The sequence below is a fragment of the Phaseolus vulgaris genome, chromosome 2, assembly GCF_000499845.2.
Source record: "Phaseolus vulgaris cultivar G19833 chromosome 2, P. vulgaris v2.0, whole genome shotgun sequence".
NCBI classification, from domain to species: domain Eukaryota; kingdom Viridiplantae; phylum Streptophyta; class Magnoliopsida; order Fabales; family Fabaceae; genus Phaseolus; species Phaseolus vulgaris.
Window position 1 is genome coordinate 25,658,180 of NC_023758.2, and position 27,582 is coordinate 25,685,761.

The window sequence follows — 27,582 nt, forward strand, 5'->3', positions numbered from 1 at the left end:
TACTTTTTAATTTTGGAATTATTTTTGTTACGAAGTGGACTTTAAGCCTAACTCAACCCCATAAAACCGGCTCAATGAGGTGAGGATTGCACCCACATATATACAATGAAATGTCCTTATCTCTAGTCGATGTGGGATCTCCATCACAATTTTTTAAATATTTTATCATAATTTTTTTTGAATTTTTTTTAGAATACTGTACTAGCCAGACCTCAGACATCGGCATCAAACATCGACATCAGACATCGATGTCTGGTCGCATTAATGAGCCACGTAAGTGGGCTCCAGAAATAATAATGAGCTATCATCCAGATATAAGAAAGACCTAAATCACGGGAGAGTCCATGCATGTGGTGTGTATAGTACGTTCAGGTCTAGCACAAGTAAGTATTCCCTGGAGGCGCTAAGGCCCATAAGGGTTAGGGTTTCCAAGGAAAGACTGCATGCATGACACGTGAATAATTAGGGCACCTATAGAATAGATGGCCCCGCAGCGCTGGTGCATGAGTTGGTACCCTGACGACCGTACTGTTAAGATTTTGCACTTCATAAGAGGAAAGTCCTATGCGACAGCTGTGCTAAGCTTGTGCGACACGCTATAGGAAGCCTTGCTAGTAACCCTAATTCCACTTAAGGAAAGATCCTTGTGGGACAGGGAAGTTGACCTAGATACAACCTATAAAAATGGTGGTAAGAACCCTAGAAAGGTACGCCGTTTCTAAGACTGAAACTGTTTTAGATACTTATTGTTTCTTAGCCCAGTACTGACTTGATCGTCGAAGTGCAATCAACAAGTAGGACCCCCTCTGTTTCAACGGAGCTACTCTCTATCACCGGAGGAAGAGAGCAGAAATCACCAGAAATAGGAGGAGCCACCATCTGCCTCTGAAGTCAACGACAACTGAATCAACTGGCGAGAACATTTGGCGCTCACTGTGGGGCCCGATAAAACTAGGTCCCACTCACAAGCGTGTTGAGAGCCATCCAACAACATGAGGAACACCAGGAAAGTTGCATCTACACTAGAAGGAGGAGACAACATCTCCATGCACAACTCATGGAGACCATTCGCGCTCTCCAGCAAGTCGTAGCGGCATCCAAAGTTGACCAGGACATGATTTTGGCTGAGGTTCAAGCCGAATAGACAGCTAGCCAGAATCGATTCCAGGATGATTTGGCTGCGTCGCGTGCAAACAATGAGGAACTGCGCAAAACCAACGAAGAATTGCGTAGAGATTTACAACGCATGGGTGAGCGTACGGCTGATGAGCGAACTTCGCCCATACCAGTTAGGGCTCGCCCCATGCCCTTTTCCCAGACAATCATGGACACTGTGATACCATCCAGCTTCATGGGTCCAAAGATCACCTTCACAGGTGTAGAAGACCCAGAAGCCTACATCACAGCCTTCCACATCCAAATGATGATCTCAGGAGGCATCGACACCATGCACTGTAAGCTATTTATGGGAACATTCTCAAGCACAACATCGGACTGGTTCATTAGTCTTCCTGATGAACACATTACCTCATTTGATCAATTCTCAACATTGTTCAAAGAGCAGTACATTGTCAATCAGGCTCCCACTCCCGTCTCTTTCGATCTCTTCGACGTTAAGCAATACCAGGGAAAGCCTTTGAAAGATTTTCTCAACAGGTTCGGGGAACTTGTGGTGAAGCTGCACACCAAAGACAAAGATATGATGATACACGCCTTCAGACGAGGGGTGCTGCCAGGACCCTTCAGTGATTCTCTGATAAGGTGTCGCCCAAAGACGTTCAACGAGATCCATCGGAGAGCCGTGGCCCACATCGTCGCAGAAGAGGAGGTAACAGAGAAGCGTGGAAGCATCGACCCTGCCCGACCTCAGGGAATTGGTTGTCCTCAGCCGATGAGGGTACACGAGGCCACGACAAAGAAGAAAGCCCCGGGAAAGCAGCCGCCGTATGAGACAAGGAAGCCTCAGACCAAGGCATAAACAAAGGAAGGCGCTCCCACCAGACACAACTTTCGAGTGGACCTCAAAGAGCTGATTGTCATCCCTAACGTGGCAGACAGACTGAAGTCTCCACAAAAGATCGATAGGAGGCTAGGGCCCAACAAAGACACTTGTTGCGAATTCCACCAAGCCTTTGGCCATAACCTGCACAACTGTTTGGCGTTAGGATTCCAGTTAGACGAATTGGTGAGGAATGACTTCTTGAAGGAGTACCTGCAAGAGAACCAAGGGGCCCCGACGACAGCGGTCCCCACGGGAGATCAGGGACATGAAATACTAGTCCATGGAGAAATCAACACAATTTTTTGAGGGTTCTCAAGAGGAGGATGTACCGCCTCCCAACGAAAGAAGTATTTCAGGGAAGTGATGACAGTAGAAGCAGGACAACCCGACTAGTCCCCGGAACCCGACCTTTTCTTCATGAAGGCCGATTTTCAAGATGTGGTTCCACATGACAACGACCCCGTGGTGATCTCAGTAGTGACGATAGGAAGGAATGTACATCAATTCCTCATCGATTAGGGGAGTTCGACAGACGTGATGTTCTGGTCGACCTTAAACAAGCTGTAGCTGTCGACCGATTAGTTGAGACCTTGTGACCTGTCGACCGACGATTGTCTATATGGTTTTGCTGGGGACCAGGTGGAGGTGCGAGGGCACATAGAGTTAAAAACAACCTTAACAGATGGCACTGCATCCCGCACCGTTAACATAAGGTACCTTGTTGTCAACCCCCCTTCAGCTTACAACATCCTTTTAAACATACCTTCCCTAAATAGAACAAGGGCAGTAGCCTCGATGAGGCATATGAAGATGAAGTTATCCTCCCTTGAGGGAATAGTGATAACAATCAAGTCTGACCAGAAAGCGGCAAAGAAGTGCTATGAGAATAACCTAAAGACAAAGAGAGGGGTGTGCGCCACAACCAACCAACCTCCAGGGGAAGAAGGGATTACCCGAGTAGAGATCGCTCGAGAAGACCGGCCTGAACCAGCGAAGGAGGTGCTGGAAAAGGAGATTAGGGGAAGGAAGTTCAAGCTTGGCAGACCCTAAGCTAGGAGGCACAAGACCAAATTACCAAGGTGATAGTGCGACAGTTGCATGCCTTCGCATGGACTACCTCAGATATGCTTGGCATCGACCCAAATTTCTTGTGCCATCGCCTTACCATGGACCTCCAAGTTCGACCAGTACACCAGAGGAGAAGAAAGTTTAACGAAGAAAGGCGACTGGTCATCAGGCAGGAGACCAAGAAGTTGTTGGATGCTGGCCACATAAGGGAGATCCAGTATCCTAAATGGCTAGCCAATGTAGTATTGGTCAAGAAGGCCAATGGTAAGTGGAGGATGTGCATCAACTTCACAGATTTGAACAAAGCTTGCCCGAAGGACTCATATCCACTGCCCAGTATCGACGCCTTAGTGGATAGCGCGCTTAGTGTCCTGGATGTTTTCTTTGGATATAACTAGATCCGAATGCATCCCAGGGACGAGTGCAAGATGACATTCATGATGGAGCTCTCCTGTTACTGTTATAAGGTGATGCCTTTTGGACTCAAGAATGCAGGTGCAACCTATCAAAGGTTGATGGATAGAGTACTCGCTCCCATGATAGGATGAAACGTCTAAGCATATGTGGATGACATGGTGGTCACCTCCCAGGTGAAGGAGCAACACGTTGCTGATTTGGAGGAGCTATTTACCATAATAGCTAAGTACAAATTGAAGTTAAACCCCCGAAAAATGTGTGTTTGGGGTAGAGGCAGGAAAGTTCTTAGGGTTCCTACTTACTGAGTGTGGGATAGAGGCAAACCCCGAGAAGTGAGTTGAGATTATAGCCATGACGTGAAAGAAGTGTGACAGTTGACAGGGCGGATGACAGCTTTGTCCCGATTTGTATCGGCAGAAGGGGATAAGGGGCATCCCTATTTTCAGTGTTTGAAGAGGAACAACAAGTTCGTATGGACCAAGGAAAGTGAAGAATCGTTCCTCAAGTTGAAGGAATACCTAGCCAATCCCCCAGTACTGTGCAAGTCACAGCTAGGTACCCCTCTCCGTTTGTATTTCGCCATCACTGATCGGTCGATCAGCTCGGTCCTCATCCAGAAGCAGGATCATGTGCATAAGCTAATATATTTTGTAAGCAAAGTTTTGCAAGGGCTTAAGGTGAGATACCAGGCCATAGAAAAAGCGGCCCTAGCGGTAGTGTTCTCAGCGTGAAGGCTCCGCCACTACTTTCAGAATTTCACTGTAATAGTGATGACAAACCTCCCTATTCGTAAGGTCTTATAGAAGCCTGATGTGACAGGTCGAATGGTGTGTTCGGAGGTTGAGCTATTAGAGTTCAATGTGCAGCACAAGCCAAGAGGACCTATCAAAGGTCAGGTTTATGTTGATTTCGTAGTAGTGCTCTCCTCGGCAGCCACACACCAAGAGGAAGCAGATTTCAGATGGGTCCTCTCCGTAGATGGGTCCTCCAACCAACAGGGTACTGGGGTTGACGTCATTATGGAAGGACCAAATGGGTTGCTGATCGAGCAGGCCTTACGATTTGCCTTCAAGGCTAGTAACAACCAAGCTGAGTATGAGGCCTTGATCGCATGAATATTGCTAGCTAAAGAGATGGGTGCTAAGAGTTTACTGGCAAAGAGTGATTCCCTGTTAGTAACAGGGCAAGTTACGGGAGAATACCAGGCCAAGAACCCTCAGATGGCTGCATATTTTGAGTATGTCAAGATCTTAAAAGAGACTTTTGCGGTGTTGAACTAGTACACGTCCCCAGAGAGCAGAATGTCCGAGCTGACTTGCTAGCAAAGCTCGCCAATTCAGACAAGGGGGCATACAAAGGACAGTGATATAGGAGACCCTGAGGACACCTCGAACCACCACAAGTTGCACATCAGAAGTACAGTAAATAAGCGCCTCGAAAGGCGTTAAGAGAAGTCACCGGTCACTGACCCAGGAAACATTGAAAACACCTAGAATAAGCGCATATAACCTATCAAGGGAAGAGTCGTTGCACGTTTGCCTAATCGAAGAAGGCAAAACTTGGGATGATACCCTACAAACGCTACTTGGTTGACGAAATACTCCCGCTGGAGCCCACAGAGGCCACAAGAAGAATTCAAGCAGGTGTACCCTTGTGGATGGGAATTTATTCAGACATGGGTATACACACTCTATCCTGATTTGCGTAAGTGGTGAAAAATGCACATGCATCATGATAGAGCTCCACGAAGGGATATGTGGGAGTCACATCGGTGGCCAAACTCTCTCGTCAAAATCCATTCGCATGGGGTACTACTGGCCAACCATGAGGAAAGATTGCACGAGGTATGCACAACGATGCAAGTAGTGCCAACATCATGCTGACTGGCATAATGCGCCCACAGAGTAGTTACGATCGATCCACAACCCATGGTCGTTTCATACCTGGGGGATTGATATTCTGGGAGCATTCCCTCTAGCAGTGCGACAAATAAAGTATCTTGTGGTTGCCATTGAGTACTTTACAAAGTGGATAAAAGCCGGCCAGTTGCGCAAATCACAACTCACAAGATCCAACACTTTGTATGGAAGAATATAGTATGTCATTTTGGAATCCCAAAACGGTTGGTGTCCGATAATGGCACCCAGTTTGCAAGACAACAGTTGGGCAAGCTGTGTACAAAGCTAGGAATAAAGCAGGTGTTTGCATCTGTCGAGCACCCCCAGATGAATGGGCAGGTCGAGTCTGCCAACCGAGTTCTGCTCAAGGGTCTAAGAGAAAACTGGAAAAAGCCAAGGGAACTTGGGCAGAAGAGGTTCCTAGAATTGTGTGGGCTTACCACACCACTCCCTAGTCCACTACCAAGGAAACACCTTTTAGCTTGGTGTATGTTTCAGACACGATGATTCCTATAGAAATACAGGAGAGTTCACCACATTTCCAGAACTTTGTGGCTGAAGAATCCAACGAAGAAAGAAAAGTGAACCTAGATCTACTAGATGAAGTCAGGGAGGAAGCACGCATCAAGGCTGAAGCCTTGAAGAGAAGGGTGGAGTACAAGTACAACTCCAAGTTGAGACCTCGACAGTTCCAGGTCGCTGACTTGGTGATGCGAAAGGCCCACCCCTACCAACTAGAGAACAAGTTATCTCCCAAGTGCACTAGTCCATTCCGTGTGACAGAGGCACTTGGGAACGGGGAGTACAAGTTCGAGACCTTAGAAGATGGGACAATTTCTCGAACTTGGATCAGAGCTAATCTAAAATTTTATTTCAGTTAATTATATCATTGTACACAGTTAAGGGGACACTCTTTCTTCCCTTATAAGGGTTTTTAATGAGGTCACCTAATAAAAATTCAGTTGAAAAGATATATTTGCAAGTGTGTTGTACAGTGCAGCCAGTGAACCTCTCCCTTGGGAAAAAAGTGCCAAGATCAGGAATAGTAAGGTTTTTAGTGAGTCTCCCTCTTGTGTGAGAACGCCAAGGTCGAGACCAGTATGGTTCCCAATTAAATATATCCCTTTCCTTTATACGGAAAGGTCGAGACCAGTAAAGTGAACCTCTCTCTTGGGAAAAAACGCCAAGATTGGGAATAGTAAGGTTCTTAGTGAGCCTCCCTCTTGTGTGAGAACGCCAAGGTCGAGAACAGTAAGGTTCCTAGTTAAATATCTCCCTTGCCATTATACACCAAGGTCGAGACCAGTAAAATGGACCTCTCCCTTGTCTTTGTAAGACAAGGTCAAGAACAGTATGGTCCCCAGTTAAATATCTCCCTTGCCCCTATGCGGCGAGACCAATAAAGTGGACCTCTCCCTTGTCTTTGCAATGCAAGATCGAGAATAGTATGGTTCCCAGTTAAAAATCTCCCTTGCCTCTATACGGCAAGGCCGAGACTAGGAAAATGAACCTCTCCCTTGCCTTTGTAGGACAAGGTCGAGAATAGTAAGGTTCCTGGTAAAGGCGAACCTCTCCCTTGCCTTTACACGCCCATGTCGAGAGTAGCATGATTCGAAGCAAGACATCTCCCTTGTCCTTATGCGCCAAGGTCGAGAACAACGAGTAAACCTTTCCCTTATATTTGTATGACAAAGATAATGCCAGTTAAAGTTCGAGCAAACATCACCTTTACCTCAATACGTTAAAGATCGAAAAAGGGGTAAGATCAAGCAGGTTGGTAAGGTAAAGGAGCATGCTACTTAGGTATGAACAGTCATTAAAGCGTTGTTAGCAAGGCTAATTGAAGATAAGCAAGATAGTTGACAGAGAATACAAGAGACAAATTGAAAGGAAAAGACTTCATAAATAAAGATATATATATATATATATATATATATATATATATATATATATATATATATAGAGAGAGAGAGAGAGAGAGAGAGAGAGAGAGAGAGAGAGAGAGAGAGAGAGAGAGAGAGAGAGAGAGAGAGAGAGAGAGAGAGAGAGAGAGAGAGAGAGAGAGAGAGAGAGAAGAGAGAGAGAGAGAGAGAGAGAGAGAGAGAGAGAGAGAGAGAGAGAGAGAGAGAGAGAGAGAGAGAGAGAGAGAGAGAGAGAGAGAGAGAGATTCATCAACTGTTTGTCAGGCTACAAAAATAATACAAAGGAGAATCACCGCTACTCGGCGTCTACCAGTTGCCCTTCAACGATTCTCTTTGTCAGTCCAGTTTGGGAAAGGTCCACCCCAGGATGCACACAGGCAACCTGGGCTATGGAATCCTCAAACCTTGTTGCGTAAGACTCCGCGGCATCCCGGGTGAGTTCATCCTTGGTCTAAAGGAAGTGTTCATCCTTTCGGACCAACTCTTCCTTCAGCTTGGCCAATTGCTCTTCTAGCTGGGCTGACTTCCCCTTTAGTTGAGCTTATTCCTCCTTCAGCTGGGCCATCTCGGCATCCCTGCTACAAAGCTTCTCCGCCAAGCCATCCACTTAAGCTTGCAAGTCAGTGTTCCTGACATAGATCCTCAGAGTCTCTTGGGACTTCTCGAACAAGAGCTTCTTAGTCTCTTGATCAGATTTGCGAAGCTCCGCCATCTCCAAGATCCTGTCAGTCTCATGACGCGTAAGTTCTTTGATTTGAAGGGCGTTTTGGCTAGCTGCTTCCTTCAGTTTCTGCGTCTTGGACAAAAGAAGGCTGGATCCAACCAGAGTCTCCCCAAGATGCCTCAAGATATGATCCAGCAAAGAATCATCCTCCAAGTTCCCCAGTCTCTCATGGGTCTGGAAGGACTCCAACACCCGCTGAAGGAAGGCCGACAGATCAGCAAGGGGCTCACCACAATCGCCCCCTGAAGCACTCTCCCCCTACCCTCGTGCACCACGATGTCACGGGGGGAAGAGGCACTGGGAGGGTGCTCCCTGTAGGAAGGAGCACGACCGTCTGAGCCTAAGGGGGCAGGAACGACAACATCGGCCTTACGCTTCCTCTTAAAGACGAGGCCTGAACAAGTGTCCTCATCTTTAGAAGCAGCAGCCTCAGTGACCTCAACCACCCCTTTTAGCCTTTGGTCTACGGGGGCTGGGGCAAAAGGGTCAGGAGCAGCCTTCAGTTGATCTGCAACAGCAGCCAACTGCCTCCTTTTCTCGGCGTTGAGTACCATGCCTGCACAAGAAGAAGAAATAACATAAGAATTTAAACCAGCAATGCACACAAGCAAAGAGAAACACAAGTAGGAATAAGGAGAGAGGAGGTACCAATATAGCCTTTAAGAGCCTTAGGGCTGCATTCGAGCTTGAGCAGCTCGACAATGCTAAACACTGCTCCCAGGTTGGAGAAGAAATTGCACACCTCTCGTTCCTGCGTGGGTAAGTCCTCAAGGCATCTGGGTTTCTTGAGCCCAGATTCCTTCACCCAATAGAGGGGAAACCCATCTAAGAGGGTGGGGTCTGATTTGCTGCAACGGATTTTGAAGAACTTCCCTTTGAAGCCCTTGTATGATTACTGTCAGAGGGTCGACAATACTCTTCCAGCGACCCCGTTGAAGCTCACCCACAACTTCTTCCCTGGACTCTTGGCTTCGAAGAAATATAAAAAGACATCCACTGAAGGCGTATGGCCAAAGTGGTCGCGGAGGATAGAGAAGGCCCTAACAAATGCCCAGTTGTTGGGGTGTAGCTGGGTAGGGGCGACATTGACCTTAATGAGGAGAGCACGCTTGAAGCCGATGAGGGGTAGGCGAAGGGAAAGTCTCTTGAAGATTGTTGAGTAGATGAAACAAAAGGGGCCCTCTGGGTTCGATGACTCATCAACACAAACGGGCTCACCCATCCTACATGGCACAAGCTTTACGAACCTATCGTGCTCCTTCCTAAAGACACGAGATTTATGGCAATCCTGGTTCTTCCTATATGTCGCTATGCTCGCAAAGGAGGTAAAACTAGAGGTTTCATCTAAAAGATCGTCAGATGCCCAACGATATAAGGATTTAAAGTCGAGGGGAGGAGGAGTTGGATTCGTTTGGGCCATCTTAAGGAGAGAACGCTAAAATAAAAGAAGGAAAAAGAAGAAAAAGGCAAAGTTCTGAGAAAGAAATGGTGCACCTCAGAAAGAAAAACAGGGAAGTAGAAAACGAAGAACAACAATAGTAAAAATGCAGAAAATCTAAACAGTCCCAGAATAGTTAATGCATGTCCAGGGCATCAGAATGATAAAGCAACGACAATGGTGAAATAAAAGACATACCTTGGAGTGATTGTGCTTCAGTGAGTTGAAGTGGTTAAGGGAGGAAGACAGAGCGTTCTGAGAAATGGAAGGGTTTGAAAAATGCCTAAGAGAAGTAATGAAACAGTGAAAAGTGCGTAAGGGTTGAGGGGTTTAAGGTATAAGGGAAGTGCAAGCGACAACGAGTCTTGACCGTTGATCTTGCCACGTGTACGCTGGTGAAAAAGTATGGTGAAATGTCACCTCAGTGCACTGTGCACGTCCTGTCACTCGTTCGCCATGCAGGTTCCCGTGGGCGATCACTTAGCCTCTTCGCCGAAACAAGTTACAGCTCGAGCCTGGGGGCTTGTGTACTGGCCAGACCTCAGACATCGACATCAGAGATCGGCATCAGACGCCGACATCGGTGGTCTGGTCGCATTAATGGGCCACGTAAGTGGGCCCCAGGAATATTAATGAGCTATCATCCAGATATAAGAAAGACCTAAATCACGGAAGGGTCCATGCATGTGGTGTGTATAGTACGTTCAGGTCTAGCACAAGTAAGTATTCCCTTGAGGCGCTAAGGCCCATAAGGGTTAGGATTTTCAGGGAAAGACTGCATGCATGACACGTGAATAATTAGGGCATCTATAGAATAGATGGCCCAGCAGCGCTGGTGCATGAGTTGGTACCCTAGAGGCCATACTGTTAAGATTTTGAACTCCATAAAAGGAAAGTCCTGTGCGACAGTTGCGCTAAGCTTGTTCGACACGCAATGGGACGCCTTGCTAGTAACCGTAATTCCACTTAAGGAAAGATCCTTGTGGGACAGGGAAGTTGACCTAGATACAACCTATAAAAAGGGTGGTAAGAATCCTAGAAAAGTATGTCGTTTCTAAGACTGAAACTATTTTACATACTTATTGTTTCTTAGCCCAGTACTGACTTGATCGTCGAAGTGCAATCAACAGGTAGGGCTCCCTCTATTTCAACGGAGCCACTCTCTATCACCTGAGGAAGAGAGCAAAAACCACCAGAAATAGGAGGAGCCACCATCTGCCTCTGAAGTCAACGGCGGCTGAGTCAACCGACGAGAACAAATACATTTTCAATTTTTTTTTTTAGAATTTGTTTTCAAATTTTATTTTTTTATGTTATAATTGTTTGTAGAAATGAGATTTTGATATTTTCAATTTTATTTTATAATTTCATTTCTGATACACAAAAATATATTTCATATTTTTTTCTTTTAAGAATATTTTCTTTAATTTCAGATTTTCAATTTTAGAAAGATAATATTTGAAATTCAAAAAAATTGATTGCATGAATCATTGGTTGCACAAACAATTGCAAAATAAATAATATGAAACTTAGTACATTTATATTATTTTAAAAAAAATTAGTCAAATAAAATTTTAAATTGAAACGTAGTTTGATGAGCAACTACTTTAACTCGATAAAAAAACACAATACAAAAGAAACTTTTGAGAGAAGTGTGAAAAAAAAGACTGAAACAGAAAAAAGAACACGAAGAAAATGAAATATAAAAAAATAATGTAGACCACAAATTTATATTTTTTATCTTCATTTTATTAATCTAAAGGTATTTCTTATTGAACCAATGTCATTATCATTTATTTGTATAAATTCTAATTGTTTAATTGTTAATGTTCCTCATTTTTATACTTCTTTTACTCTGCTTTTCATTTTCGTACAACAAGTGGATGTGGAAAAGGAAGAAGATACAGAAGTAGAATATCCCAAAATATTACTTGAATATGAAACATTTAGATATTTTGCACAGGTACAAAGTCATCTTGATATCATTGTTGATAGGGGCATCGATGAGAGGATGAATGAGTTTCAAACACGACATTCTTGCAAAGAAGATAAAAAAGATTAGAAAATCTATATTTTCTTAATATTTGTTACCGGAGTTTCTCATCTTCTTTTTCTTCTTTCTCTTTCATTATTATATTCATTTTTTTTAATTTTATATTAGTAAATTAAAATTAGTAATTTACAGGTTTTGAGAATGAAATACATGACATAATTATCTTACTGTACTTATGTTCATTATATATTTTTTACTATAACTTAATTATTAAAATTGTATGTTAAAACTCATAACTGATAAAATATATATTTTTTACTATAACTTAATTATTAAAATTGTATGCTAAAACTCATAACTGATAAAAAAATGTTATATTTTATTTTTTTAATAATATTTAATATTTAAAAGATATAATATATGTAATAATATATATAATAATAAAAATAAAAAATACAGATATTTTCGCTACTAAATATAAAAAATATCACTTTTTTAGAAAGAAAAAATGCAAATCACATTCATTTGATAATCTATCATAAATAATATTTTAAATTAGAAAATAAAATATAGGTGTCAAACTATGAGCTCACAGTGGGAGTATATAAAAGAGAAGTGGAAGAGAAGATAAGAATGGTAGAAGAAGGGGAGTACTTTACTCGATTCTCATAACTAGCCACAGAGACACTTCTGCTGTTGCTCTGACCCTACCCTACAAAATGGTTCCTAAACCCATCACAGTGACAGTAGGAGCACCACCGGTGTCTTCTCCACCCAACCCTCTCTTGAAAAACGCAGTATCAACCGTTAAAACAGAAGAAAAACCCCAAACCACCACACTCCCCCCACTCTCAACCACCACTCCAAAAACCAACCCTGCTCCAACCATCAAAACAACGCCGCAGCAACGCCTGGAACCAAAAAGAAAAACGAATTCATGGGCTCCAGCGCTAATGCTGAACGCGTTGGACAGCATCGTCAACAACTTCATAGACCCTCCACTGAAACCCTCCGTAGACCCCAGACACGTCCTGTCGCAAAACTTCGCCCCCGTCAATGAACTCCCTCCCACCGAGTGCCAAGTAATCGAGGGCTCCCTCCCGCCCTGCCTCGACGGCGCCTACATCCGAAATGGCCCCAACCCTCAGTTCCTCCCGCGTGGACCCTACCACCTCTTCGACGGAGACGGCATGCTCCACGCGCTCCGCATCTTCCAAGGCAAACCCACCCTATGTAGCCGCTACGTCAAAACCTACAAATACACAATGGAAAACGACGCTGGTTTCCCTCTCATCCCCAACGTCTTCTCTGGCTTCAACTCCCTTGCTGGCTCCGCGGCGCGTGGCTCTCTAACCGCGGCGAGGATCGCCACGGGACAGTTCAATCCGTCTAATGGCATTGGGTTGGCCAACACCAGCTTAGCCTTCTTCGCTAACCGTCTCTTCGCGCTGGGCGAATCCGACCTCCCCTACGCCGTCTATGTTACCCCTAACGGCGAGGTCGAAACAATCGGCCGTTACGACTTCAACGGCAAACTTTCGGTCAGCATGACGGCGCATCCGAAGGTAGACCCCGACACAGGGGAATGCTTCGCCTTCCGTTACGGCCCCGTTCCCCCGTTCCTAACCTACTTCCGTTTTGACCCTAACGGGAACAAGCACGACGACGTGCCTATCTTCTCCGTGACTTCACCTTCGTTTCTCCACGACTTCGCCATCACCAAGAATTATGCAGTCTTCTGCGATATTCAGCTCGGAATGAACCCTCTCGGCATGATCGCCGGTGGCTCCCCCATGGGCTCCATCGCTTCCAAAGTCCCAAGGATTGGAGTCCTTCCTCGGTACGTATGTACATACATATATATGCACAACACTTACAATTGTTTTCCATCACAGAATTTGGTGGATGATTCTTTAATCAGAATCTCAGTTCGTGTTAGTAATTCACCTAATCAACGTTTTCACGCAAAATGTAGAAATTAAATTAAGATTTGATTGATGTGGAACTGTATTAAAAAAATACTAAAAGCAAAACACTATTGAATTATATATAAATTTAGTTAATTTTCATTATTACCGATTTAATTGTTATTACAGTTATGCTAAGGATGAATCCATGATGAAGTGGTTCGAGGTGCCGGGGTTTAACTTCATTCACGCGATAAACGCGTGGGAGGAGGATGAGGGAAGAACATTGGTGGTGGTGGCGCCGAATATTCTGTCGTTGGAGCACGCAATAGAGAGAGTGGAGCTGGTTCACGCGATGGTGGAGAAGCTGAGGATCGATCTGGAGACGGGAATTGTGACGCGGCAACCGGTGTCGGCGCGGAACCTTGATTTCGCGGTTATAAACCCAGCATTCGTTGGGAAGAAGAATAGGTTCGTTTACGCGGCGGTGGGAGACCCGATGCCGAAGATCTCGGGGGTGGTGAAGCTGGACGTGTCGAAGGTGGAGGAGCGGGGGGAGTGCACGGTGGGATGCAGGATGTACGGCGAGGGATGCTACGGCGGGGAACCGTTCTTCGTGGCGAAGGAGGAAGGGGGCGAGGAGGACGATGGGTACTTGGTGACCTACGTGCACGACGAGAGGAAGGGAGAGTCGAAGTTCTTGGTGATGGACACGAAGTCGCCGGAGCTGGACGTGGTGGCGGTGGTGAGGCTTCCACGGCGGGTTCCGTACGGTTTTCATGGGTATTTTGTGAAGGAAAGTGACCTTAGGAAGGCGGTGTTGTTGTGATGATTGAGGTGTGGGATAGCGCCATTATTATCCCTTCTCAGCATTATTCACCGCTTCACTGTGATTAGAAGGTAGCATAGAGATATAGATTAGAGGGGTAAAGAAGTAAATAAATAAAAGAGTTGTGTATGGAAGACACAGAGTAATAATGTAGAGACACAACAAGATCTATGCCATAAAAAACTTGGGATGACATCATCGCTCCATATTTCATAGTCCCATCGGATCACCGATGACTTTATCTATCATTGATACAAATGAGACATTGAAAATCTACTCAAGTATAAAAAAAAAGTAATTTTATCAATTTATATAAAAATGTAAATTTTAGGTAAAGAAAGAAAATTATATATTGAAATAAGATTCTGAATGTATATTTTTCCTTATCGTGTGCTGTCTTTTTATTCAACATCAGTTAAATTCATGATTATTTTTCATCAACTGTTCATCAATTTAAACCCATTACCTTTTTACTTCATAATTAAATCAGTTACTATAACCTATTTAACTTATTTACTACATGCATGAAGTAAATATATTATCAAAAACAAATTACAAACAACAAAAAATATACACCTCACAAACTAATAAAATAATATTTTAATTATATTTAATTTTTATTCTTTTACATTATACAATAAAAATATATATTTAAAATTACATTATAATATTTAAAATTAAAAAATAAATTAAATATGATTAAAATATTATTTTATTAATTTGTGAAGTGTATATTTCTTTACTGTGTAGTTAACATATCATCACCTATCCAAAATATCTACACTTATGATACTATTGCTTCCTCAACATCTCTTTTCACTTTAATATATTTTACACCTTTTGTCGTTTTCTTCACAAAAAACTACAGTGCTTGTAAATAAGAAAAAATAGTATTAATTTTACCATTTTCTTTCTAATTTTTAATATTATATTTGCATGCCATTCCAATGAATTGTAATTTACTGGTGGCAAAACCTTTATATTTGTTCTGTCTCTGAGATGAAATTAAGAAATAATCGCCTTCTACCAGTAAGAGTATTTTTTAATACTGGATTATCTTACTTTTTACTTACCATTTAGTTAAGTTAAAAAAAATAATCAAGTTTTAACTCTCATTTATCTCCTATTTGTCGGGAAAAACAATTTAACTGAAGCTTATGAGCTGAAAATCGATAACTGAATTTAATTTTTCTTTTTTCATGTTAATTGACAGGTTAAGTGGAAAATAGATTCGATTTAAGTCGATCATTTTATTATTTATTCTTGGACATCATACCTAATATATGAATCGTCGAATCGACAATAATAAAGTAGAACGACTTTAAGGGGTCATTGATATTCTTAAACTGATCGTAATGAATGCTTGTAGATAAATTCTAGAAATTATCTACAACTTACACAAATGAGTGATTATTTTATTGGTTTCTTTGGTAGCTGCTCAGACACGAGAGAGTATACCGAACATTATGACCAGATAGATGAAATATTTATTTGTCAAAAATTTTATATTTATGTTTGTATTTTAAATTATAAGTATGCTTTGTCTCACTACATTACATTTTCAAAGAAAATAAATAAAATACAAATTATGAAATTTCTCTATATTTTTTAAAAATATAAAGTCATTACTTTATGTTATTAAAATATTTAAATAATTCGCAGTATGTGTAATTTGTAGTATGTTGTCACTAATAAACGTATAAATAGTTTATACTTGTTTTAATTTAACAATATAATTAAAAATAAAATAAAAATATGAAATATGCACACAAAATTGTGTTGCTTTAATAAATTATGCTTAAAATATAAACAGTTTATACATTTTCTTCTTATAATTTAAAATATAATTAAGAGTAAAGTAGAATATGACATTAAATATAAAAAATTCTATATATTATCATAGATAAAAATAACCGTATTTTGGAAATTTTGAATCATAACGTATTTTGATTTTGTAGTTTTTTTAGAAATATTATGATTAATTATATTCTTAGTATAGCCTCTTGAAATTAACGTGTTTTAACTTTTGTGACTGTAATATTTTTTTTTTAATTTCTCTAAACTTAAACAATATTGTTTTTATTCCTAATTATTATATAAGACTTGTTAAATGCTTATATGTTTAAATAAAAAGTTAAAAGACCACTGCGAGCAATATATCCTAATATTGTGATATAATGTTAACAATAGCAAGAATGAAAAATAAATAAAAACATTTTACGAGAATTAAAACCAAGATTAATACATTATATAAAAAGTAAAAACAATTATTTAAAATTTTACGAAAAAGACAAATTTTAGAGGAGTGATGATATATACTCATCCAACAAAATTATATCTACTTAATAATTAAAAAATAATAATATTTTAATTATATCTATTTTGTTTTTAACTTAAAATAGAGTGTAATTATTTGAAGGGTGTGAAAGTTATTATTTTCTACTGAAAGAGGAAAGTAAGAGTCAGCTATTGGATGTAAGGATTGTTCCATTGTAGTACATCTCCCTCGTGTTCTTCGTGTCAAAATAGTTTTTTCCTTTTCCAATTCATCAATCATATCAAACAACTATTCATTCATCTATTTCTCGGTATACTAGTAGTGGCAGTTAATGATCCCAAAGAATGATTGAGTAATAGTTGCAAAATTAATTTGTGGTGGTAATATTAATACCTATTAAGAATTTACATGATATTAGTTATTTATGAATGATTTTATAATAAAAATATATATTTAATAAATTCTTATTAAAATAGATTTTGTTATCGCAAGAGTTTAGAAACAATCTTATTTCTTTTAAGACCGTTGACTTTTAGTCTTTTTTTTTACAAGCTCTTAGTTTGTGTTTTTGGCTTGGACTTGGATAGGACTTGTAGATTCTCACTTATCTGGGTTAGGTCAACTGGATCTCTCGGTTCTTGGTCTCGGTCTCCTCTCACGGATGGGTGTGTGTACCTGAAAGGTGTTCCGATGCCAAAATCAGAATTGATACTAGTTACTTATCAGATAAATTCACTCTACTTACCTCTTGGGCCGGTCACCTATTTATAACACTTTCTTATCGGGCTTAAAACCCAGTTGGACTTTTACTCTGTGCACCTGATCTTTTTTAAACACATCCTTTATATTTTGGGCCTTTTAGATGGGCTTTTCCATAATAAATATTTATTTATTTATTTAATTTTCACCTTTCGGTTTTCCTATCGGTCAACCTCTTGGCCAACCTCTCGGCCGTAGATAGTACACTAGCCCCCCTAAGCATGAGGAATTTGAAAATACGAAATGCCTATTAGAAGGAGCGAGAAGACGATTTAAATGCATATCAGAGTAGAGATTTCTTGGGAATATATTTGATTTTCGCATTAATGAGATTCTAAATATTAAATGTACTTGCGTAAGAAGAAATTGCATCGTTTTGCGTGTGTTGCTTTTAATGTGTCGTTTGATGTGAATGATCGTTTTCAATTCGACGATCACAATATTATGACGTTTCATGTATAAGAGTTTTAAGAACACTATAAATACTTGGTTGGAAATGGTATATCCTACCGCTTTTATTACTTTTGTATTCTTGCATCTGAGAGATCTAGACGAGTGTTTGGCCGAGAGATTTTAGGCGAATATTCTTGAAAGGTATTATGATTTCTTCAAGCTCTGTTTTCGTTTCTGATATTTTTCGGAATTTTCGTGCGCGAGTAACGGGCTACCGGGAAAGTGATTGAGACAAATAAGGATACTTGTTCGACTGCTTCATCTGCCACCATTTATGTTGTGAAGAATAAAGCTAGTAGTGATATGAGTTCAAGTGAAGAAGTTGTAGATCTTGAAATTGAAGAAAGAGCCGAGAGGGCAGAAGAAAATTGGAGTCTTGTCTTGGCTATGATTGGGTTAATCCCAAAATTTGAGAATATGTTTCTCGGTATCGCTATTCTTCAATCCTTTGAAGTTTTCTTTCTAAAAATTCTATTTATTCTCCTGATTCTATCGGTAGGTATCTTTTTCAATTTTTTCTTTTTTGAACAAGAAAATTTTAACTTTGCTAAATTGTGTCTTGTCTTTCAGGTTTAATGTCTGCTACTAATCTGAAAGGTCGAGCTTACTTTTCAAAGTTGTTTGCCAAATCTGACCGTTCCAGTCCTCAACATGAAATAGAAGTTCAACATGAAATGGAAGTTCAGCCTAAAAGAGAGGTTGAAGCCATTCAACCCATTTCTCGGGTTGAAGTTGTGGTTGAGGCCGTAGATGTCGGGAACGTTATTAATGAACATGTTAAGAAAAGGAAAAAAGAGAAAAGTGGTAGGTGGTCACATTCTTCTCCCAGGCACCATTGTCATGCATCCGAAAGCTCCTCTCAACCCCTCCCGAAAACCATTTCCGGTGTCATTTTTCAGAATTTGTGCATGACAATCTGGATGGTCCTTCTCGTGAAACGTTTAGAACAACCAATGTTTCTTCTTTGACAAATTCAACAGTTGAGCTTGCGGTCCGCTCGTTTATGATTGCTAAGATGATTAGAGAAGGTACAATGAAAGATTTTTGCAAACTTTGAAGGTACAATGAAAGCCAATCAAGAATCACAGAGAAGGAAACTATGGAAAACAATGCACAAAGCTGCTTTAGTTGAATTCCAGAAAATCAACTGGTTGTTTTTGCGATTCAACTAGTTGCTTTTATCAGCATTTAATAAAAACAACTTAAAATAGATATATGTGAGATCAGGGAAAGAGAGAATCAGACAAACAAATTTATACTGGTTCACTCTTACACCAAGAGCTGCATTCAGTCCGCAGAAACCATTGGGTATCTACTATGCAATCAAAATCCAGATTACAAACACACCACCAAAGAAGTGACCTTGAACACAAACACCACATAAATAAGAACACCCTCTGATTCTACACTTACACACCAGTATTCCATTTCCATTCCATTTCAATTCCTAAATATGTTGTGTTGCTTTGTTCTTCATTCCAATCGGTTCATATGTCTTCTTTGATCATTCTAATCGGTTTAATTGTGTTGTTTGCTGTTTTCAATTAGTTTAATTGTTCTTGATTCTGCACCCTAATTGTCATTCATAATCACCTATACTTGTGTTTTTCCTTTGGTTTTTGGAAATGAACCTTCACATCTACTTAACACTTGTTAAGTTAATGTCTAGTGGGGACTTTCCTTAGACTTCTCACCTTAATTGCTTAAGAATTACCGATCCTAATTCTAAAAAGTGTCACCTAATGAATCAACATAAAATAAACTCACATCAGAAAGCCTATCCACAGTTTTCAAAAGGTAGTGAACCTTTTTTTTCAAGAGATTCACAATTTTCACAAACAAGTGAGTCACACTTGCAAGAAGAGTTCTTGTAAAGCATTTCTAGATTTTCAAAATCAGTTTTTGAATTCTCCAACTCTTCTTCTAGTGTCTTGACTCTGTTTTCAAGACAGTTATTCAACCCTTTTAACCAGTTGTTCAAGAGTGCCAATCGGTTAGCTTCCTCATGTGTTTCTTTAAAAGCTCGAAGAAGTTGACTATAATTTTCAACATTTAAAGAAGTACAAGAACTTACACTACTTGCATCATCCTCTTCCTTGACCATCAAACACATATTAGCTTCTTCATCTTCACTTGATGAGGAGCTTGATGAAGAAACATCATTTTCGTCCCAAGCAATGTAGGCTCTTTTTGATTTTGCTTTCTTTTCCTTATTGTTTGACTTCTTCTCTTTATTTGGGCATTCAACCTTTATGTGCCCTGCTCTCCACAACCATAACAAGTATAATTGTTAGCATTAAAGTCACTAGTTTTCTTGTTGCCATACCTTTCTTTATTGGAGTCTTTGTTGTGGTTTTTCTTCAAGAATTTGCTGAACTTTTTGGACAACAAACTAAGAGTTTCTCCTTCATTCAAATCACTTGAAACTTGGTTGTTCTTGTGCTTGGCAGTTTTAAAAGTAATGTTTCTCACATGTTTATCTTCATTCTCTTGAATGTTGAGTTTATTCATCTCCAACTCATGCTCCCTAAGTTTTCCAAACAAGGAGGTTGTAGTCAAAGATGTCAAGTCCTTTGATTCTGAGATAGTCGTTACTTTAGATTGCCAAGATCTATCAAGACATTTGAGAATCTTGATATTCAACTCTTCTTTGTCAAATACCTTTCCAAGACTCATGAGGTGATTGATAATATGAGTGAACCGCTTTTGCACATCCGCAATCGATTCTCCTTTAAGCATTCTAAACATCTCATACTCTTGGATTAAAGTATGTTTCCTTGCCCTCTTTACATCGTTAGTTCCTTCATGAGTTACCTCTAGAGTATCCCACATCTCCTTAGAAGATCCGCATTGAGAGACCCTGAAAAACTCATCAGAATTTAAGGCAGAGGTGATAATATTTTTTGCAATGCAATCAAACTTTGCTCTTTTGTTTTCTGCATCAGTTCATTGGGACCAAGGCTTTTCAATAAAAACACCATCCTTTTCAAACTTAGGAATAAAAGGGTCATTTTCAATTGCATCCCATATTCCTTTATCAAGAGATTCAATAAAGATCTTCATACGTACCTTCCAAAATTGGTAATTCAAACCACTGAACAAAGGTGGTATGTTTATTGATGCACCCTCCCCAAAGGGTAATTTTTCAACCATAAGAAAATGATTTTTAGGATCAAACTTGAATATTTTTCAAGTACCAAGCTCTTGATGCCAATTGTTAGAATATGACCATAAACAAGAGGGGAGGTGAATTGTTTATTAAATATTTTCGCAAACTTTGAAGGTACAATGAAAGCCAATGAAGAATCATAGAGAAGGAAATTATGGAAAACAATGCACAAAGTTGTTTTATTTGATTTCCAGAAAATCAACCGGTTGTTTTTGCGATTCAACCGGTTGTTTTTATCAATAGTTAATATAAACAACTTAAAACAGATATATGTGAGATCAAGGAAAGAGAGAATCACACAAACAGATTTATACTGGTTCACTCTTACATAAAGAGTTACATCCAGTCCCCAGAAACCACTGGGTATCTACTATGCAATCAAAATCCAGATTACAAACACACCACCAAAGAAGTGACCTTGAACACCTCAAGTCACACACTTCCTTTGACACACAAACACCACAAAAATCAGAACACCCTCTGATTCTACACTTACACACCAGTATTCAGAAATACAAGAGATAAAGAAAGGATTACACCTGATGAAGATTAAATAAAAAGATTACAACAATCCTATTGCACTTCTTTGAGAAAATCCAAAAGCTTGAATGCAAATCTTGAAAACTCAAATATGTTTTCTCTCTTTCACAAATGTCTAAAAAATGTTATCAAACTTTAAGAGTGTATAACAACCTCTTTAAATACTCCAAAAGTTGTTAAAAACATTTAAAGCAGGAGGCTATTCAGTTAGAAAACATTTAAAGCTGATTTGCAAACACAACAGAAATTTTGTTATGGATTTTCAACAAACAATCGGTTGAATACTCAAAACAACTGATTGAATTGGTTTGACAGCAAAGTCAACCAAGACAAACGGCTTCAAACCCTTTTCAAAAACCTCTAATTGATAAACAGCCGATTGAAACGACAAAACAATAGGTTGTTTTTCCACTTCTTCATAAAACAAACTTTTTCAAAAAAGGTTTTGATTCCAAGCTATTTTAGATTCAAACAAAGAGTGGATTACACATCATTCTACCCAAAACCCACCCACACACACAACAACTCCAGCCTTCCATCAAACACCATGGATATGGAGACATCAAAGCTTCAAGATCATCCTTGATCAACAAAAAGCTTATCAACCTTTTGGTCTTTCTTTCGGCCAAAATTTTTAGCCTATAACTTGTATAAAATCAATAAAATATTGGTTGAAATCTTTTCAACCTTTCTTTAAGCTTTTAACTTGGCAAAAATTGATAAAATATTCTTTGATGGATTGTTTACCTTTCGACTTTCCTTTCGGCTAACCTTTCGACTTCTAACTTGGCAGAAATTGATAACATATTGTTTGAAGGCTTGTTTACCTTTCGACTAACCTTTCGCTTTCTTAAATAAGAACTTTGTTGATTGAGATTTGATTGGAATGAAGTACACTCTCGGGAGGGATTTCACCTGGAGTGAAAGCATCTTGGACCGAGATGTTTGAAGTACGAGATACACTCTCGGGAGGGATTTCACTTGGAGTGAAAGCATCCTAGACCGAGAGGTTTGAAGTACGAAAGACACTCTCAGGAGGGATTTCACCTGGAGTGAAAACATCCTGAACCGAGAGGTTTGAAGTACGAAAGACACTCTTGGGAGAGATTTCATCTGGAGTGAAAGCATCCTGGATCGAGAGGTTTGAAGTACGATACACTCTCGGAAGGGATTTTACCTGGAGTGAAAGCATCCTGGACTAAGAGGTTTGAAGTATGAGATACACTCTCGGGAGGGATTTCACCTGGAGTGAAAGCATCCTGAACCGAGAGGTTTGAAGTACGAAAGACACTCTCGGGAGGGATTTCACCTAGAGTAAAAGCATTCTGGACCAAGAGGTTTGAAGTACGAGATACACTCTTGGGAGGGATTTCACCTAGAGTGAAAGCATCCTGGATCGAGAGGTTTGAAGTACGAGATACACTTTCGGGAGGGATTTCACCTAGAGTGAAAGCATCCTCAACCTAGAGATTTGAAGTATGAGAAGCATTGGGAAATTTAATAGTTTGATTCTTCATATGAATAACTTCTTCATTAAGTGTTTCAATCTTGAATAAGACTTTCTTTATACATGAGAAACCATCCTTAACCGAAAGGTTTTATATATAATGATGGGTGTTTAACTACCCTGGACTTTGTCTAATCCTTATCCTTTTATCTCTAACAAAGCGTTTCAACTACCTAGCTTGAATCAGTTCTTCAATTCGGTCTTTCAAAGTTGCACACTCTTTTGTATGACGACTATGATTCTTATGGTATTGACAACTTTTGCTTTGATTAGCTCGATCTGGTGTTCTTGCTTTCCTTGGTGGCGGAATTACTTCGGTTGCCATAGCCTCTTGTAATATTCGTGCCCTGGTGGTGCTTAATGGTGTATAATGCTGAAATTTTCTACCATGCAGTTCTTCTCTTACTCTTCTATTTTGATATCCTCTTCCTTTTTCATTTGTATTCTTCTCACTTCCTACATCCATCCTCACTTGATTTTGAAACTCCTTCAACTCCTCCATCTACATAAACTTCATTGCGAGCTATTTTAACTCATCAAGATTTTTTGCCGGTTGTTTACAAAGGCTATCGGAAAATGGTCCTGACCTTAGTGTTGTAATCATATGATGCATAGTGACCTCCAGACTAAGATTTCAGATAATTAGCGCTTCTTTTCCAAAGCGCTCCATAAATATTCTTAATGATTCTCCCTTTTCCTGCCTTATATTCACCAAGGAAATTGACATCAGATGATGTGGTCGGCTTGCAGCAAATTGAGCTCCAAACTTTTCTACTTAAGTGTCAAAACAATCGATGGATAACGGTGACAACCGAGTAAACTAACTCAGAGTCGCTCCCTTCAAAGTTGTTGGGAATACTCGGCACAAAATGGCATCATTCCACGTATACAAACTTATCTGCATTGTGTATACTGCAATGTGTTCATCAGGATCTGTACTTCCATCATACTTCTCTATGGTTAAATTCTTCTAATTTTCGGGTTGTGGGGTTTCTATAATGGCTTTCGAAAAATGGATGCCTCCTAACAAATATTCCAGCAAAGGTACCAGAAATCTTTGGTATTCTCTTCCTTGTAGCTTCAAAGCTTTCCTCATTATGTACCCTCTGGTGGATATGTGTTCTTGGTTGAACAATTTCAAACAATGTGTTTAAAATTGTCTCTTCATTCAACTTCCTCTTCATGTACGCATTATCCGCCCTTAACATACTTAACTCTTCTTCATTGCTCTTCTTTAGTGTTTCGAACTCTCTTTGTAACTGCATGAGCATAGCCATTGACATAGCATTCTGATTATCTCCCTGCTCCCCAGACTGCTATCCTCTTCTACTCATCTTTGCTTACTTCCTCAACTGTCTTGTTTCTCGGCCCCACGGTGGGCGCCAAAATGTTCTTGCAAGGGCCTTGAAACAATCTTCTTTCTTTTGAGGCTATTGACTTCTTGGTCTTCTTTCTCGGTGTGAGCTCTTGGTCTGGGCTTTTGGCTTGGACTTGGATATGACTTGTTGATGTGAGTTGATTTTAGATTTATCCATTTTAGACATGACACTTGACTTAGGATTGATATTTTTAGCAATTATATGGTGAGAACCCAAAGAAGATCCCCACTGGACACAAACTTAATCAAGTGGTTAAATAAGTGTGAAGATTCACTTCAAGAGGGCAAAGGAAAAATACAAGCATATGGTGATTGATGATGAAGGGCAGAAATTAAATGAACATGGAAAGAAACATAAAAGCATGATGGAAATTGAATTGACAATGGAGGAAAATAAGAACATAAGAGCACAAAGATAAAGGGAGTAATGGAAAAATGGAAGAGATGAAGGAAATAAATGCTTATGTGATGGAAGAGAGTTGATCACGCCACTTGGAGTGTGGTTTTCCTCCAAGATAAGTGTTGATGGTCGTCACTTGAGAGCTCTCCAATTACTCAAGATAAGACCTAATGCTAAGAGGAAACAAGCCTCACAAACACCTCACTCAATTTATGAAAAGTAACTTTTCTATTCAAATTCAACATGAAAAATACAAGGAGTATGACACCCTATGTATAGGAGATGGTGCCTTGGAAAACAAGAAGCAAGGGTAGGATGGGAAACCTAAAAATGGGGTCGCCTTTAGGGTTTGACTAAGTCAAAGCCATACCTTAGGCTTGTTCTTCTAGAAACTAGGTCAAAAACAAGCTAAAGTGATAAGCACACCTCCCTTATTATGCTATATGAACCTACTCTAACCTATCTTGCTATTTAGAACCCTAGAGTGAGCTCAATTTATTTACAACTTGTTTAATTCTTAAGAAGACTAGCAAAAAAAATATTTGATGTTCTTGTTTTTGCCCATTTCTTCTTCTGGTGAGGTCGGCTAGATCCTTGGTGGGGTCTTCACTTGAAAGTTGGGATGACTTCTCATAGTGTGAATGGTCATGTGAGTCCTTGACCATCTCCTTGTTGGCTTGGATTGTATCACTTGTAAACTCTCACTTCTCTGGGCTGGATCTCTCGGTTCTTTGTTTTGGTCTCCTCTCATGGATAGGTGTGTTTACCTGAAAGGTGCTCCGATGCCAAAGTTAGAATTGATACTAGTTAATTATTAGATAAATTCACTCCACTTACCTCTTGGGTTGATCACCTATTTATAGCACTTTTTTATTGGGCTTAAAACCCAGTTGGGCTTTTAGCAACTGATATTTTTTAAACACATTCTTTATGTTTTGGGCCTTTTAGATGGTCTTTGCCACAATAAGTATTTATTTATTTAATTTTCACCTTTCGATCAATCTTTCGATTTTCCTATTGGTCAACCTCTCGGCTACAGATAATAGAGATTTTAAATGATTCTGATATAAATTTTAAGAAGTCTATTATAAATCTAATTCAATCTTATGTAATCGGCTTGTAAGATGAAACTTACTGTTATTTTATATACTACAAAATTGACCTTAGCATTACTCAATGAGAGATTTCTTACAAAAAAATCAAATAGGTTGTTAAATGCTGTACCTTTTACCAATTATTACTAAATGGATGACTCATGGTTGCTGGTTCAGATGTGACTAAACTCTATTGTTCCTGCCGGTTGACTCGAAATGCCTTTGTGCACCTACGTCACTCCCAGGTCCATAATCCTTGCGTTCATGCGTACCTTGCCTGTGATAACCACCTGAAAACACAAAGACAAAGGGCGCCCTAGAGGCCGTTTGCACTCCGACGCTCAAGTCAGTACTAGGGCTAGGAAACACCGAAACTGTATAATCTTGCTACTGTGTGTGTGTTTTGCGGCGCAAGAGAATTCTCTCTTGTCCAGTTTGTTACCTTGCTATTTATAGATTGAAACTAGGGTTTCCTCTTTACCCGAAATGGGCTTTTTCTAATGGGGCGGCCCAGCACTGTTGTTACCTTACTCTTAGGATAACCTAGCGCGTGGGGTCCCTAACTAGAGTGCGACCTCTGACGGGTGATCACCTGGGTGCCTCCTCGTGCACCTGATCTCTAGGGTCACTCGCCTGTGGGAGTGCCCTAGTTGTTCACGTGCCATGCATGCAACTCAACCCTGGAACGCGATCCTCACAAGTCATATCTTTCCAGTGACTCTACACTTCGTGTTACGCCTAAACGCGTCATCCACTTTACACGCATGGACCTTCGTGATCTAGGCTTCTCCCTTACTGATAACTGGCGTGTGATTTGGGATCCACTTCTCGTGGCCCAGCTCTAATGTTTGGGTTTCCGATGTCCAATCTCTCCACGCTGTTTAATGGCACGTGGGTACATCTTAAGGACCGATGTCTGACCACCCTCGGCTCCTTGGCGCATGTGCTTTGCGAGATATTGGCTCACGCTGCTCGTGGGGCCCACCTACGTGGCACCAACATTACTAGTGGTCAGTCAACGCCCAGAGACTGGTCGGTACACAAGCCCCCAGTCTCGAGTTGTAACTCGTTCAGCGAAGAGGCTAAGTCCTTGCCCTGGGTGACTTATGTGGCTCTGTGTGACAGGACGTAAATACTACGCCAAAGTGACGTTTTTCTGAGCCTGTCTTATCTGTGCACACGCGTTTTTGATCAACGGCTAGGGCGGAATGTCGCTTACGCTTCTTTGTTTGCTTTTAAACTCTTAAAAACGCGTGTGTCCAATCACTTGTTCCATCATCCTCTAAAACTCTTTGATTGTTTCACCTTCTTCCCCAAGCATTCTCGTGTTTCCTCTATGCATTTCTGCATTCTCTCGCCATCGATCGTAGGTATGAACCCTGATTACCGTTCACACCTGTTTACTGATTCTAATTCTGGATAACTATCTGTGTTACTTAAATCTCTGTATCGATCACCCTTTGTTTCTGGGTTTCCTTTGATTCAAGAAACCCGAAACTATGAGAGGTGTCGATTCTTGTTATTGTAATGTCGCGTTTGCGTGTTCTACTTCTGCATATTCGCATGCTTTATCTTTGTATTTCTTCTGAGATTTGTACACAGCTATGGTTTTGAGCGAAAAAAAACGGGCCAGACTGACTGATATCCTTTCTCGTCTCTGCGAGATTTCCAGGGACGTGGGCACTTCTCGCCAGCACGCCCGCGCCTTCGCTCACTCTTTCCAATCCTGGGGTCGTGGTCCCTCCTGGCGCCGTCCGGTCATCTCCCACCCCACTCCCTTGCAAGGATAAAGCGGTGGTGATCGAA

At 40.4% G+C, this 27,582-nt stretch overlaps 2 protein-coding genes and 1 long non-coding RNA gene across 3 annotated transcripts; 2 read left to right on the forward strand and 1 right to left on the reverse strand.

Moving 5' to 3' along the window:
- Positions 1–1,246: 1,246 nt before the first annotated feature.
- Positions 1,247–1,978, forward strand: LOC137809264 (uncharacterized). The gene has a single exon (XM_068610399.1). It carries the CDS (start codon positions 1,247–1,249, stop codon positions 1,976–1,978), a length of 732 nt encoding a protein of 243 aa, XP_068466500.1.
- A 10,015-nt stretch (positions 1,979–11,993) lies between these two features.
- Positions 11,994–14,391, forward strand: LOC137811076 (probable carotenoid cleavage dioxygenase 4, chloroplastic). Its single transcript, XM_068612661.1, has 2 exons — positions 11,994–13,302; positions 13,559–14,391. Exons 1-2 carry the CDS (start codon positions 12,182–12,184, stop codon positions 14,196–14,198), a joined length of 1,761 nt encoding a protein of 586 aa, XP_068468762.1. The 5' UTR covers positions 11,994–12,181; the 3' UTR covers positions 14,199–14,391.
- LOC137811077 (uncharacterized) lies at positions 13,108–13,676 on the reverse strand. Its single transcript, XR_011081027.1, has 2 exons — positions 13,539–13,676; positions 13,108–13,409 (listed from the first exon to the last, which is right to left on the reverse strand). It is a non-coding gene; the product is annotated as an uncharacterized lncRNA (long non-coding RNA).
- Positions 14,392–27,582: the final 13,191 nt, after the last annotated feature.

Bases quoted from the DNA above. Each gene is read 5' to 3' on its own strand.
- LOC137811076 (XM_068612661.1), top strand. From the start codon at position 12,182: ATGGTTCCTAAACCCATCACAGTGACAGTAGGAGCACCACCGGTGTCT. The intron at 13,303-13,558 runs GTACGTATGTAC...TTGTTATTACAG, and splicing joins AGGATTGGAGTCCTTCCTCG to TTATGCTAAGGATGAATCCA.
- LOC137809264 (XM_068610399.1), top strand. From the start codon at position 1,247: ATGGGTGAGCGTACGGCTGATGAGCGAACTTCGCCCATACCAGTTAGG.